Source organism: Cydia splendana, chromosome 5 (assembly GCF_910591565.1).
Source record: "Cydia splendana chromosome 5, ilCydSple1.2, whole genome shotgun sequence".
NCBI classification, from domain to species: domain Eukaryota; kingdom Metazoa; phylum Arthropoda; class Insecta; order Lepidoptera; family Tortricidae; genus Cydia; species Cydia splendana.
The window spans coordinates 10026128-10043222 of record NC_085964.1 but is presented as its reverse complement, the minus strand read 5'-3'; the positions used below and the strand labels follow the sequence as shown (position 1 = coordinate 10043222).

Sequence of the window (17095 nt, the reverse complement as noted above, 5' to 3'; positions counted from 1 at the left end):
CCTCTAATGAATGACTGTTGATATTTTACTACTATTATTGTACTTATTCAACTCTTTTCTCTAAGGTTTCCTAATACTTGCCTAATTTATTCCAGGCTACCAAGAACCTCTGACTTCAATACTTCAACACTCCTGTTTGATGGCCGTATCTCAAGAATTTGCTGCTAAGGTCGCTCTAGTCTTCAATGGATACAAGAAAGAAATGTTAGGTACTAGCGTGTTAGCTTAACCAATTATTGTATATTATTACTTAATAGCAATCAGAATACGATTGAAAAGTACCGTCAGCAGAACTGTACTGTAATCATAAGTTAACAGGCTACCTTCATACTACAAATATGTCTTTGTATGCACGCTGTTCGTCCGGCTAATTGGCGCGTTGCATTTCTCAATTGATTTTCATGAAATTATTTGAGCGGCTTAAATAATGACAATAAGGTACACAAGGCAGCTCGCAGGAGCTCTTATAGATAATAGTAATAACTATAACCAGTAAACTATACATATCTCAGCGCTGTTCTCGATAAATGTTGTGACTCTTAGGGTTCCGTACTGAAAAATATGTAGATAAACTTTCATACAAATGTGTATGTTCTACTTATGCTCCAATAGTGATTGCAGCATGTACTATTACCCTTTTCTTAACCTAAATATCTATAAATTGGTCTAAAAATAGTCTTAACATACGATTTCCTATTCAAATCCAAGCTCATGCATACATATATGCTCATTTTTCTTATCCTACAGTAGCAAATGTATGATGTTTTCGTACATTAATGAAATTTAAGCTTATTACTGGCATGTGTGGTTGTCATTCGGACCCACACGTGAAGCAAATAAAACCTAACAGAATTATCTGTAATATCTGTTTCTTACTCTTACTCTATGATCGACAGGCCTATCCAGGACCGTACATACATATTATGCAATCTGTAACTTAACTAGTTTATTATAGTGACAGCTTATCAGTAAACAAAGCATGTAACAAAGATGGAACTCCAATGTTATCTATCACACACGAGTACCTAGCTATTTTTTTTTTATGATATAGAAGGCAAACTAACAGACATATACCCGGTGATGAATGATTGCCGTTTCCTCGTAAAGCCAGAGAGGTTGTAAGTGCGTTGCCGGCTTTTAAGACGGGAGCATAAGAAAGTAGTGAAATACGCCCCCTATGCCTTAGTATTCCTGCGTGTAAATGAACAATTACACGCCCCCATAATTTTACAACTAATGTATATATTTGTAATACGCCCCCGGTTCTGTAATATTACAAGTAAGCCTACGTGAAATGAACAATTTCACGCCCCCATGATTTATCGACTAAAGTACATGTTCTTACACAACTAGATATCTTATCTGACCACATCCTAGGCTAACTTAGGTAAACTAATCTTATCTCTAGACTATGGTAACAGCCTCCTAACCCAAATTATAGTAACCCTGCCTACAAATGCTGCCTGGCAAAGGCCGTCTACCACGAATATGAGTTTCCAAGTCATGGACATTATTTGTTAATCTAAGTATGTATTTATCTATACAAGTATGTACTGCGCCGCCTAGTACCAGCAGTACAAGTTTTGCCTAGCCCCAGGCCAAATTGATATGTGAAAGATTGTCTCTGGAATATTTATTTATTTATTACTGGTACCTGCAATGAAGCTAATTTCTTAATAAATGTATGACAGGAGATAAATAAGACTGATTGTTTTCGCTTAAAATAAGCGTTAATAAGTGCTAATGTTATACTACATAGGGTTTAATTTTGTAACTTTATTTTTCAGATATCAAAGACGCAAGAAGATGGATCATTAGTAGTGATGACAAACATCTTAAGCTGAGGAATATGAAAGTAAATCCCTAATTACGGCGCGCAGAGAACGAGTAAAAAAATGTAGTACCAAACTCATCAAGAGATGGCGCCACCTCCGAGATAGAACGCGCCAACGATGTGTCAACGTAGAATCTTGATATCCGAGATGCAAATTACTAATCGTTTTTAAATGTTAGGAGAAGATTAATGCTTGGTTGGCTGCATAAGTGCATACCCCTGCTGAGGTCTCAGCAGCTACGCACAAGTTATCAGTAATTGTACATAGTTAGTGTTTTAATAAATAAGCCGACTGATATAATTACGTTCTTTTCGTCTGCGGATAGATAACCCTTACTACAGTGGAATAGTAATAATTTTTCTTTGCGTACATAGTAACTATTGAATAATAAACTTAATGTTTCATGACTTTTATATAAGACCTTTCTACGTGTACATAATAACTATTGAATAATAAAATGAATGCTTTATGACTTTTATTTAAACCATAATAAAAACAGAGTCCAAAATCAAGTGTACCCATTCCATTTCACGCCAGCAAAATGTAGCCTGGAAGGCTACTTTTACATACATATACCTTGAAGAACCGTAGTAACCCAGGTAAACTACATCCTGGTCACGGCACCAAAATGTAACTCCCCCCTTACTTATCTACCTAACCTACCTTAATATAACATCCCCTTTAGATTTACCCTTAAAATATGGCCATGTGATCGTCTAGCTAGTGGTTAGGACCCCTTGAAGTGAACCGCGGCAACCTCAAATTCTTTAATGAGTATCAGTTAAATTTTGGACTCTGACTTTATTTATTATTACCTAGATTTTGAGAACAGATATTTATGGTAATAAAATAATTATTTATGCAAGTAAGAAATAATTTAAAGAAAAATGAATTACAAAAATAGAAAATTATTAGAATTTATTAGTGCAATGTAAATGATGGTGTAAAATTTACTATAATGTATTTAAGTATTGCAGCATATATGATGATATAAAATATATAAAAATGTTGTTGGTAAAATCCTGCCACACCTATTAAGCTCCCGGGATAACATAGAAGCAGCACTCCTGAGATAAGCTCTTTTACACCCTAGCATTTCAAGGATATTTATAGTTAACTATCATCTTCTAAACGATGTGTGATTTATTCACACGTGCTGCTCCGTACGCCCGATGCAGGTCTGGAAGCTCTTAGTCCGATTTGCAAGTATCAATCGGAACACCTACCCTACCAGTTTAGCCAGACGGACTATGACCAACACTTCGTAACCTAAACGCACCTAGATGATGATGAAAAGAAGTGTCAAAGTATCCATCAATCATCATAATTACTTATCTTTTTTATATTCAAAAGCTAGGGATGCTAATCCCATAGTCCCATTCCCCAAAGCTGATAATCTAGACAGAATTCCTAGTTCTCTAGATGTATAAACGAAGCACCGAGTTTATTTATTAACTATTATGTTTAGTAGAGGTCGAAATTGAGTATTCACTCAATAAATCCTTTGTATTGCTCTTGCCTGACAAAGGTTCCCTAAAACAAACCGTTCTTCAATCCCAGAATAGTCTGCGTTCCTAAATCCAGATTGATAATTAAGAGTTTATGTTGTAAATACCTGATTTTATTACTCAGTACCTCGTTCCTACACCAGACAACCAGAAATGAAAAGTAGAAATAAAATTTTATAGAAGCACTAATTCTTTCCCCATATAAATGAGAAATTAGAAAGATTTAGGCAGTTAAACTCTTTACCTTTTAAAACACACATATTTTAGGATTAAGAAACCATATTTTAAAACCCTTAAAGATAAATATATATCAACCATTTCAAATTTATAGACCCTAACTAAAAAAGAACGTTAATAGACATCAAACAAGTGTGTGATTCTACCCTAATCCTACCCTTTGTCCCTAATCTAGTATATTCAAAGCATAGTTCGTTCTTACCATCGACCTAATGCTTTGTAATATACGCAAGTGTAGTCCCTACGAGAGGCTGTAAAGTTCGGCAGGCGAAACCGATAAGGCAACCTACAGGCCAGTGTATTTGACTCCCTCCTTATCGCCCGCGGGCATGGTGGATAAGAATAAGTCGCCCTATTCCGTGTATATAAGTGGTTCAGTACCCTAGCACACACACGCACTAATCACGAGGGAAACTCTGCCACAACAAAGACTAAGTGTAATATCAGTCACGACAGAAGTCTGTCCCCGCAACCAGCACTAGCATGAACCGGAGCACCGAAATATATAAATAAATTTAATAGGAGACCTAGTCTCAATTACTGTCGACTTCAGTGGGCCCAGATTACTCCGGATGACGCGCACGTGACGTCCCCACATCCATCTAAACAGCTGGGCCTTGAGACTAGTGAGATAATTCGTCTCTTATGTTGATATAAAAGAGACGCCAAGTCCTCTCAAACTTGGAGCAATAGACTCCTAACCATCCAATCCTTTGGCACCGTTAGGCGGAGTGAATGTTTAGCTGGACAAACTGTCAGTCCAAACAATGATCTGGCTTTTAAAATAGCAAAAATACCCCATAGAAAAACACTAAAATAACTAAGTTATCACTAAATTAAACTATGAGTTAGTGAAAAGTGAAATTCCCCTAAACACTGTCATCTATATTTAACGTTACGAGAATTTCTTCCCGCAAAACCAAACACAGACACTATTCCAAGCCCCGGCTATGCATTGACATTGTCCCTGCATAACATGACGGCACTTAGAACACACAGCGTAGAGAAAACTTCACAATAACTAAAAACCCACACATGGCAGTAAAGAATCTCCACAACAGTCTAAACTTAGCGTTACGACAATTAAAATCCCCGCAAAACCAAGCACAGACACAAATTCTAAGTTTAAATTCACTAGGATAATTCCTAGTAAAAACAAACACAGAAAAAGTCGCGGAGAAACTTCACCTCCCCGCACTACGTTACACCCGAAAACCAGAGTCACTGCTAGCCCGGTCGAAGAATGAATGCCTCTCCCAACGCTCCGCACCGGCCTTTTATACCTTTTACTATGGCGACTGAATGGCGACATAACGGCGACATAACGGCGACTGAGCGGCGACTGAGCGGCGACTGAGCGGCGACTGAGTGGCGACTGAATGGCGACTGAGTGGCGACTGAATGGCGACTGAGTGGCGACTGAGTGGCGACTGAATGGCGACTGAATGGCGACTGAGTGGCGACTGAATGGCGACATAACGGCGACTGAATGGCGACTGAACGGCGACTGAATGGCGACTGAGTGGCGACTGAATGGCGACTGAATGGCGACTGAGTGGCGACTGAATGGCGACATAACGGCGACTGAATGGCGACTGAAAGGCGACTGAATCAAAACAAACATACTGGCGACTGAGTGGCGACTGAGTGGCGACTGAGTGGCGACTGAATGGCGACTGAATGGCGACTGAGTGGCGACTGAGTGGCGACTGAATGGCGACTGAATGGCGACTGAATGGCGACTGAGTGGCGACTGAATGGCGACTGAATGGCGACTGAATCAAAACAAACATACTGGCGACTGAGTGGCGACTGAGTGGCGACTGAATGGCGACTGAGCGGCGACTGAATGGCGACTGAGCGGCGACTGAGTGGCGACTGAGTGGCGACTGAATGGCGACTGAATGGCGACTGAGTGGCGACTGAATGGCGACTGAATGGCGACATAACGGCGACTGAATGGCGACTGAGTGGCGACTGAATGGCGACTGAATGGCGACTGAGTGGCGACTGAATGGCGACATAACGGCGACTGAATGGCGACTGAAAGGCGACTGAATCAAAACAAACATACTGGCGACTGAGTGGCGACTGAATGGCGACTGAGCGGCGACTGAATGGCGACTGAGCGGCGACTGAGTGGCGACTGAATGGCGACTGAACGGCGACTGAATGGCGACTGAGCGGCGACTGAGTGGCGACTGAGTGGCGACTGAGTGGCGACTGAATGGCGACTGAATGGCGACTGAATGGCGACTGAGTGGCGACTGAATGGCGACTGAATGGCGACATAACGGCGACTGAATGGCGACTGATCGGCGACTGAATGGCGACTGAATGGCGACTGAGTGGCGACTGAATGGCGACTGAATGGCGACTGAATGGCGACTGAATGGCGACTGAATGGCGACTGAGCGGCGACTGAATGGCGACTGAGCGGCGACTGAGTGGCGACTGAATGGCGACTGAATGGCGACTGAATGGCGACTGAGTGGCCACTGAATGGCGACTGAATGGCGACTGAATGGCGACATAACGGCGACTGAATGGCGACATAACGGCGACTGAGTGGCTTCATATTGAGATAAACATTATTCCAAAAGTACCAGGATACCAGAATTGCAGAAGAGGTCGTTTGCCTCGGGCGGGTAACAAGGTTCGATTCAAGAAGAAAGATCATAAGTTACAGGTTGTTTACTAAACCATATGTCTTAAATATTAACGTTCATTATTGCTTACTTCAGAGTATAAATCATGTCCTTTTTTACTCACGCAGTTTAGAGAAAGACGGAGCTATTTTTAATGACATCTACGCACACATTCATAGGCAATAGTCGAGTAGTCAGTTGGAGTAGACTAAATTATGATAAAAGGGAACGTTCGAAAACTCATCACGTACGAATTTGAAAGCATTATTTTACTTTGAGATATTTTTAGTTTACTTCTGAAAAACATTCCTGTATTGAAGTTTTTTTTATGTTTATTAGTATCTAGTATATTATTTAAGACATCCGGAATTTAGAGAATTAATTATTTTAATATTTTTATTTATCTTATGAATTTTTAGATTTTATGTTTCGAAATTGTACTAGCATCAGCGTAACGGAACGTCGAGCTGTCTTCATCAGTTTTATTGTCAACGTCAATACCAATTTGTTGTTGATTATTTCCTGAGGGTTTATTTTGTTTATTTCTAAGTTAAAATAAAGATTTAAAAAAAAGAAAGTCACGTGATACCTATTATGGATTACCATGGAATTGCTTCAAGTTTCAACTGTTAGAATATTCGATGGAATCATGAATGAAATATGCGACTGAAGAGGTCTTTAGTTTTACAAGGTATTTCCGTTTATTTTCTGTGTTTCAATGAAAAATGTGGTTAATACTAGGCAATAGGCATACGACTAGTCACACTATGATAAAGTTTTTAAATATAAAATAATTACATACCCCGAAAAAACCGTTCAAAATCACATACTAAAACTTATCAACTTGTGGATTTTTCCAAGTTTGCCGACTTTTCGTCTTAAAACGAATGTAATTTTTATAAATTAAAAATATTGCGTAAATTTAATCCTTAAATCAGGGCTGTAACCGCGAAAATCGAAGTTCGCAAATTGCGGGCATTTTTCTCTGTCACTCTTATTACGCCTTCATTGGAGTAAAAGAGAAAGATCCCCGCAATTTGCGAATATCGGTTTTCGCGGTAGCCCCTCAGTACCCTATTACTTGACGTTTGGCATAAAGGTGCGTTCAAGAACGTAAGCCTTTTTATTTTAAAACTGTGAGCTGTCTAATGGTTTGTAGATATTTGCAACACTATGCATTTAAGGGTTAATATTTTAGCACCAATAAATTTATATTAGCCTCAAATTGAAGCATCATATTATTAAAAAACTGGCAGAAAATCAAGCCACCCAAATAATTTATAGGGAACTTGAAGTGATAAGTTGGCGTCTAAAATAATAAGTTGGCAACTAATATTGAAAAGCGATCATAAAATTTGGTTCTATCTAAGTAATCATATTGAGCATATCGTTTCAGGTAGTATTTTAATACGAAAGCAGTTAAATTTAATGAATATTGGTCACTATTTACACAAAACACCTCAAATTAATTTACCAATGCGCAATGGTCAGTATACTTATAGTCGAAAATCCTAATCATGAAACACCTAATGGCCATTACACCATTAGATCTTTCAATTTTTAATGGTAGGTATTTAACCGGTCAACTAATTAATCGAATTTGAGTAGTTTGAAAAAATAGAAATGGGTACTAAAATTAATAGATTGGCAACAAAAAGGGAGCCTTAAAATATATCAATATGAGCAACATTTTAATGCCGTTACAGCTTTTGTTTATTTTTAGACAGGTACAAAATATTTATTATCAACTGAATCATTATATTGGAGACCATTTATGAAGCACATTTTAAAAAGAAAACGGCTATCTATTAATTCAACAATGAAGGTTTTTTTAAATATTTTGTTTGGTCACTACACGGTCAACCTAACCCGCTCCTCCTCGCTTCGCTCGTCGTCGCATCTATCTTTTGACTCTTGCAGAACACCGTTAACTATTGAAATTAGTAATTAAAAATTTAAAGACCTAACGGTATAACGGCCATTAGGTGTTTCATGATTAGGAATTTCGATTATGAGTATAGGTACTGACCATTGGTAAATAAATTTGTCGTGTTTTGTGGATTAGGAAATTTGTCAATTTAAAGTACCCCAAGTAACACAGTAAAATAACCAATCGAAGAGAATTGTTAAGAAAACTAAACCTCGATTTTTTAAATAATGATTGGATTGAAGAATAAATACGCGAGATGCGTTCAAAATAAAATAAAAACACGCTCAAGCTCAAAGCAATCAGGCTCAAGTAGCACTGTTGACCGTGTATAAAGCTACGGAACCCTCTCCACCGCGCACTTGTTGATACTAAGCAGTAGTTTGAATAGCGCTTCTCATTGCGTTCGTTTTGCAGCTTTTAGCAAGCTAGCTTGTTTTAGTATTTATTATTCAGACGTTATGTCTATAAAAGCCATAATTAACCCATATATGCAGCTACTGAATAACAAATAAGATGTGGATTTCATTACAGCTTCCAGTAATAGCGTCCACCTTTATTCAAAAACTAGCATTAAAACAGAAACTGCAACCGCTTTTATACAGTTGAAAGTCTTCACCGACGCTTCTTTTCAGCATTTAGTAGCCACTATCACATTTTTCTTAATATTGTCTGCTTAATATCTCACAACACAGAATATATACAGCTAATTGCTGCTAAATTGCTAATGCTGCTATTATGCAGCTTTTAGTAACCACAAATGCTTTAAGCTGAATAATGTCTGACTAACTGTGTAAGAAATAAATATTATTCAGCTTTAATATGCAAAACCGATACTATGCAAAATTTATTCAGCATTTATTGGTATATAGGCCCCACTAGGCCCACATATTTTCTTATTCCGAATTTAGTAATTTCCACCGCTTATACACAAAATTTATGCAATGTTAATTTGAATAAGATGATAATTTACTCTATCATCCTGCTTGTGTGTTACTTGGGACTAGTATGTAGTATGCAAATGTTTAAATTATTTAAAAATGGAGTATTATAAGCTTATGTATATAGGTATCTTAGGTATTCTGTATATGTACATATATAAACAACCAAATTGTATGATCCCTTTACAATATTAGTTGCCAACTTATTATTTTAGACGCCAGCCTATCAATTCAAGTTCCCTATAATTTTTTTGGGTGGCTTGATTTTGCTGCCAGTTTTTTTAATAAGATGATGCTTAAATTTGAGGCTAATATAAATTAATTGCCTCTAAAATATTAATGCACAGCCAAATTATATTATTATATGCCCAGTGAAAGTTCCTGTTTAATATTTTAGTTGCCCGGTTAATAATAAGCTATTTTTAATTACTAATTTCAGTAGTTACCACTGTGTTCTGCCAGATTCAAAATATAGGTGCGACGACGAGTGAAGCGAGGAGGAGCGTGTTAGGTTGACCATGTAGTGACCGAACAAAATATTTTAAAAGAACTTCATTTCTGAATTAATAGATAGCAGTTTTCTTTTTAAAATGTGATTCATAAATGGTCTCCAATATAATAATTCAGTTACCAAATAAATACTTGGTACCTGCCTAAAAATAATCAAGAGCTGTAACGGCATTAAAATATAACTCATATTGATATATTTTAAGGCTCCATTTTTGTTGCCAAACTATTAATTTTAGTACCCATATCTATTTTTTTAAACGTCCCAAATTCGATTAATTAGTTGACCGGTTAAATACGTGTCATTTACTAATACCACATCAACCGTATGTCGTTCGTTCGTAGTCGTACCAAACCCCTGGGCTCCAAAGCAGCAAAGAGAAAAGCTAGAGTTAGACCAAGAAAAGTTGATAACATAAGTACGCAGTGCAAGTGTTATTTATAGTATTTATACGTTATAATTTCATAGGAGTTTGACGTTTAAAATAATACTTGCACAGCGTGTGCTATCAAAATCGTTGCAGACTGGTCTTGGTCTAACTCTAGAGACCAATGAGTCGCATTTTAAATTCGAACTATGAGAATAACTTGATAGAGTCAGACCAATAATAGTCTACAGCGGATTTGATAGCCCACGCCGTGCAAGTGTTATTTTAAACGTCAAACTTCTATAAAATTATGACGAATAAATGACACTTGCACTGCGTGGGCTATCAAATCCGCGGCAGACTTTTTTTGTTCCGACTCTATGATATTGATTGACATTTGACATAGCACACCACAGTGGCATGCCTAATATTATAGTACAGGTTGATTCACGAATGCTGGCTTATCTGTATCGGTATACAAAACTAACTGGCGATTCGTCTGCTCGTTTGCCTCCAATATCATAGAAAAAGTACAAATTGAAGATACCTAAGTAATTTTTGGAAGAAGCTAGTTAATAGTAGTTTATGTGACTGCTACATAATGAAAGGCATTAAAATACGAGTGTGGGTTTATGAAACGAATTAAATGAGTTTCATAAAAGGATCACACGAGTATTTTAATGCCTAATTATGTACAGTTACATACACTGCTTTATCTACACACATATTATAAATTTTCTATGATATATTAACTAACCTCATATTACAGCCGACATTGGGGCACTTTGCTCTCTGGCGGAACTCGCAGATATGAGGTGGCGTCTCCGTAATATCTTTATCGCACATTTTACACGAATCTTTTGTTATAGTTACTTTAAAAACAACAAAACAAATTATTTTTTACTTACAAACTAATTAAAAGATAAACTGTACGTCAAATGGCGGCAAATTAATATTTTTTCACGCACGTCCCGCTTCCGTAGTTTTTTCTAAATTCAGAGACAAACTTCGTATCGCTGTGACATCTTATAAGCATTGTTCGTATCGGGCCGTATAAGGCAATTGCAAGACAATTTTGCTACGAGCTACGGCGTAGCACACTAGGGTTCTTAATTTGATTTTGCGAGGTCTATACAAAATCTGCTTTTCTGTTAGTTACCTTTAACCCTTTATAAGGCAGAGGCGATTTGGAAACCACTTAGTTAATAAACATTTATAGAGAAGAACATCCTCTTTTTTATTTAACTATTATGGTATTATATAGCAAATATATCAGGCTTTCTTTTCTTATTTATACTTTTTCGGTCATAATTTAATTTTAGTGAAATTAATTAATCTAAAGTTTGTGGTCAATGAATGCACTATGCCCGTTAAGGGAAGCAAGCATTTGTCACTGTTTCCATTATACTATTAAATACATAGACTGCTAAAATCATAACCCTTTCTTTTGGCTTTGCCGTAGTCGGGTAAAAATACACAAGTCGCTGTATCTAATAATTTCTATTATAGGCGAGTGGTGAGACTGTTATTGGTATGATAATAAGGTCTAATTTTGATAAATCCACTCTCCATCCACGCTCCATCGTGAATTGCAATATTTGCAATAACTGAACTACGTTGTTTGTAGTATCAGGAAAGTGTATCATTTGCCACCTAAGATTAATAAAATTATAAAAGGTTACATGCTATATCGATAAATATTGTAATTAGAACTAATTGCATAGTATTACGTACATGGCAGTTATGACAAGTGAAGAAGTATTGAGTATTGCCTGTCACGTATCTGTCTTGATCGTCTTTGGATCGGCTTTTCATTGTACTAACATAAAATAAATTTAATATTTGCTTATTTAATGTAATGAGTTCAGAAAAAATGTGCAGATTCAACGGTGACGACGTTGAAACCCAATTAAGGCAGTTCTTCAGTTCATCTGATGATGTCAGTGACGGTATGCAATTATATTCTTCCCAAAAATATGACATAAATGCTAGACTTGACGTACTCCAAAGTAGAAATTATGACCTTGAAGAACTTGAAAACATCTTGTCTGAAAATGTGCCGTCTACCAACGTGTATTCCCATATCATGGCGTCAACTGAAAACCAAACGAAAGTCTCCAGGACACAAAGCGGTCAAGCTACCTTTAGCCAGCAAACAAAACAAAGAAATTGGGGTAGGGCAACTGGTTCATTTTATGAGCTAGATTTTGACGAAGACTTGATACCACGAAATAAATATACATCGAGAAGTCAACCAATAGATTACTTCAAAAATTTATTTCCCGAAAAACTGCTGGATTTAATTGTACGTAATTCTAATCTCTACGCCCTGCAACAAAGATCTAACCAGTTTCAAGAAATAAGTAAAGATGAAATGTCTGCATTTTTAGGAATAAACATACTGATGGGTATACATCCTTTACCTAGCATCGATTTGTACTGGTCCACTGACGAATTCTACGGCAACCCGGTCATTAAAAAAGCAATGACTTGCAAAAGATTTAAAAAGATCTTAGAAAATTTGCATGTGTCGAACAACGATGACAGTCCCAAAGTTAAAACGGATAAATTAAACAAAGTGCGGGACATGGTCAACATGTTGAACCATACATTTTCAGAAAACGCAACACAGTCAAAACATCAAACTATAGACGAAAGCATGATTAAATTTAAAGGACGCTGCTCTTTTAAGCAATACATGCCAAATAAACCCATTAAACGCGGTTATAAGGTATGGGCACGCTGCGATTCAAAGAGTGGTTATTTATATGAATTTCAAATCTATACAGGAAAGGAGGATGTTGAAGAAAATGCTTCCAGTGGGTTAGGCTACAAAGTCGTAACATCATTATGTAAAGATGTTGAAGCAGGCACCTTGATAGCAATTGACAACTTTTTTACGAGCTTGCCCCTCTTAGATTACCTGTACGAAACGGGTATATTTTGTGTTGGCACATTTCGTGCAAACCGCATAGGGATTCCACTTTCAATTAAGGAAAAGCCCAAGGGAAAACATGCACAACTAAAGCCTGGAGAATTCATGTATGAATACGATCCGCCGTTATCCGTTATAAGATGGCACGATTCCAAAGATGTCCTCATCATGACTAATGCTTTTGATCCAAGGAAAGTCGAAATTATTTACAGAACTCAAAAAAATGGAACCAAGAAGGAAATGTTTTGTCCGAGGGCTATTTCTCAATACACCAAAGTAATGGGAGGTGTCGATAGATTTGATCATCTGAAGTCCACGTATACCATTGGACGAAGATCTCGTAAGAATTGGCACAGAATATTTTGGTATATATTTGAGGCTGCAGTCATCAATTCGTACATACTGCAAAAAAGACAGGATATTTATAGCCATCGCGAGTTTCGTTACCGACTTGGTCTAGCCTTAATAAATGGTTTTAATGGCCGCAAAAGGAAAGCATCATCTTTTCCACGTAATAAAAAAGGTGGAAATTTCGGAATACCCGACGAAATTCGTTTAGTAAATGTGGGCCTGCATATGCCGTTTCCTACAACATCATCAAGGTGTACATTTTGCAGTACAAAAACAACACCGAAACGGACAAGTTATATATGTAAATATTGTGGTGTTCCAGTTTGCATTTATCCATGCTTTGAATTGTTTCATCAAAAACATGATTAAAACCTACATGCTGTTCACCTTACAAAATACTGGCTGATTGATAAAAGTATTTATTTTAATACAGACTCATAAACGTCACAGTAAATTATATTGTCAATAAAATGGATTATTCTCTAATTTTACGAAAAACATTTTCCAAAAGTCCTAAGACATTATACAGAACTGCCTTATCAAAGGTGTTGCATGTCATGAACTCAAACATACAACAACATTTACAAGATTATAGAAATTCTGTATTGGAAAATGTAAGAACCGATGTTCTTATACCATGGATTAACTGAAATGTATGTATTTTGAATTTATTCAAAATTTCTGATTAATTTGTTTTTTTACAGCTCCTTGATATCCAAATTATGTTTCACCGCTTGGCTCTACCGACAACGATATGGCTAGATTTATTCTTTGAGACAATACCCCACGAAACAATATGCCTGCAAGAGGAAGGCATGATGCCAATAGAGACATGTGAGGAATATTGTCACTCGCAGAATTCCAGACATTTCGTAAATGAACCATATTTATGCGATTTATATTGTAGAATATGTGGCGGCGAATTATTCATCAGAATTCCAGGCTTTAACTGAAAATAGTTTTAATCCTACCAGCAGAAGTGGAAAACTTTTTTTTTATTTACTTCACGCAGTTCATTTATTTCATTAAATACATAGTTAGATTAGGCGGAAAAGATAATGGACAGTCGGGATTGTATGATTGTAGTTTATCGATAAGTATATTAAAAACATGTATTGGAAAATGTAAAATATAAGCTATATCTAATGAGAACCAAGTTTAATTTATTATCAATTGAGACCTGACGGTACATAATTTACGACCGGAAGTCTCGTTCTAACTCCTTGATAGAAAGAGACTTCCGCTTGTAAATTGTATCGTGAAACGGGCCACAGGTTATAATTTTTTCAGTGATATTCGTATAATAATCCTACCCTCTACTAGATACACAATAATATTCGATTTACGATTAACATTATGTAGTCAAACACCAGTCTGTAAAGAGCATCATTATGTTTGTTGTCAATGTCAATGAATAGGTGTATTGGAAACAGATCATCTGAAAACTCGAGTGCACTAACGGGCAGAGTGCATATAATGACCACATGTTTTTATTAATGATTTCGGTTTTTTTTTGCCGTAGATGTGTTCCCCAGTGCATTACAAACTTGGTAGTGTATTTAACTTTCACGTAGCATATCTGTGTAACTGCGGCCTTATAAAGGGTTAAAAGCTCCAAATTTCACGCATATTTTTTCACATTACAGGCTGCTCGGTTATGGGATTCTCTACCCGCCACCGTAAGACGCCTTAAATCCTTGCTCGTCCCTAAAAATAAATTAAAAGATTATTGCTCCCAAGGTTTCTTTTTTGTGTGTATTGACTTGTTGACTGATTTAGTTGTTATGTATTTATTTTTCATGAACGTTTACATTTACATGTATTTATCGTGTATGATTTCCTTTGTATATTTTTCCTTTTTTTTCTCTACATTACTTCATCTACTATTTTGAATAGGTATCATTTGCCTGTAATAGATCGCTTCTTAGCGATAAAACTGCCTGTCTTGAACCGTTTAGTTCATTTTATGGATATTTTTGGAAATCTGACAATAATGATGAATTGATGATATTACCACACGTTGTCATTGTCATGCATCTTCTTTATTATCATCTTGGTCCGATTCTATAACTATTTTTTTTAACATTAGTATTTTTCTAACCTCAAAAATAGTGTTAATTAACTTTTTCATCAGAAATGCTAGGGTTCCTATGATATCTAATATTGCGGCACAATAATTGAATACGTAGTTGAATAAATCTGAGTAGATTTAATTTTTGAGGAAAAAAGTTACCACTACCTTTGTGGTTATAAAATTTCTAATCTGAAATAAAAACGGAGTATAACCACGGTAACAATTGTTTTCGTTTGGCGCTTGTCGATGTACGATGGTCATCTTGTCTAGGCCCCTAAAGATAACGCCTACATATCACTTAATTTCCGAGCCAATACTACGCTTACGAGCGAAATGTACCGAGATTGTACCAATGCAAAACCTGTGACACTGCGATGAAGTCATAATTATGGATTTAGATAAGGATGAAATTAAAGTTAAACAATATTGGACTCAGAATTGAATGCGGACCATTTTGACAGTGTGACCATCACCATGTCGAATGCTAACCGAAGTGGATTTATACCAATGCAGATGTCAATTTTCGTGAAAGTAAGAAGACCAAGAAAAGTCTGCAGCGATTTTGAAGGCCCACGCATGTCAAGTGTTATTTATACGTCATAATTTCATAGAAGTTTGACGTTTATAATGACCATTGCACTGCGTGGGGTATCAAAATCGCTGCAGACTTTTCTTGGTCTTATCAAAATCGCTGCAGACTTTTCTTGGTCTAACTCTAATAGAGACCAATGAGTCGCATTCTAAATTCGAACTATGAGATTGATTTGATATTGATTGATAATATAATGGCGGTATTGGAATCATATTGGTTCACGTGCGCCTGCGACCTAGAACAGTATTCGTATTTTAAAACTGTTTAGGTTTTGGAATTGATCTGATACGATTGATTGCGCTTATTGATGGCTGCCAAAATGCACTGCGAGTCGCGTCATTCGGCATCTCGCTCGCACTTGTTGGTGCCTGTAATGGGATTGGAATGCAATTATTGTTATGAATCAGGTCGAAATCTCATCAGATTTTTTACCCATTAAGCTCGGTTTTCCTAGGATAGCGGTGCCGTCATGTAGCGGCCGTCTCTATACAAAATAATACGGCTAAATAAGGATGAATAGTATTTTGTATGGAGACGGCCACTACATGACGGCACCGCTATCCTAGGAAACTGGTTTCCTATCTTTAGCGCCTAACTGCGCCTCGTGGTTTATGAAAAATGTTTTGACTATAAATAGAATACCTATGAGCACAAATATCCTCAAGAACATTTTTAAAAGTCTAAGGAGTAGTAAGTGCAAAATTATAACATTTTTAACATACCTACGTACCTACTTGGCGCGATCTAAAATATACCTATAGTTCGTTTTTTTTTAGCATTAGAAATAAGGTAAACAATCTTGATGTGTCTTTTAATTGAAAAACACATTTTAAAAATAAGTTACGGTAAATATGTAACAATTATGAATATAATACGATCATTTATATTCTTCTGCTTTCATAAGTAATAGTTACTGATTTTTAAAAAGCATTTTTTAATTAAAAGACATGTCAAGATCGCTTACCTTCTTTGAAGTTCTTTCTAATGCTAAAAAAAACGAACTATAATGTTATTTCAAAAATAACCATCTAGTGAGATTATAGAATCATAACTCACTGCTTCGTTTATCTAACAACAGTCAAAACAAACAGCGTGGATCTACATATTTACCGTTCGTTAATATGTAGGTACCTATACATACCGTCATACATGTGTATTCTAGAATCAAGATT

The 17095-nt window shown here is 36.5% G+C and overlaps 1 protein-coding gene across 1 annotated transcript in view; it reads left to right on the top strand.

Annotated features, from left to right (window-relative positions):
• The window catches only part of LOC134790341 (junctophilin-1-like), a 97707-nt gene extending 81888 nt beyond the window's left edge, over positions 1-15819 (top strand). Inside the window, exons 8-9 of the mRNA XM_063761108.1 lie at positions 14904-14936; positions 15793-15819. Coding sequence (XP_063617178.1) covers positions 14904-14936; positions 15793-15819 — 60 coding nt within the window. The remainder of the gene's footprint in view (positions 1-14903; positions 14937-15792) is intronic.
• Positions 15820-17095: the final 1276 nt, after the last annotated feature.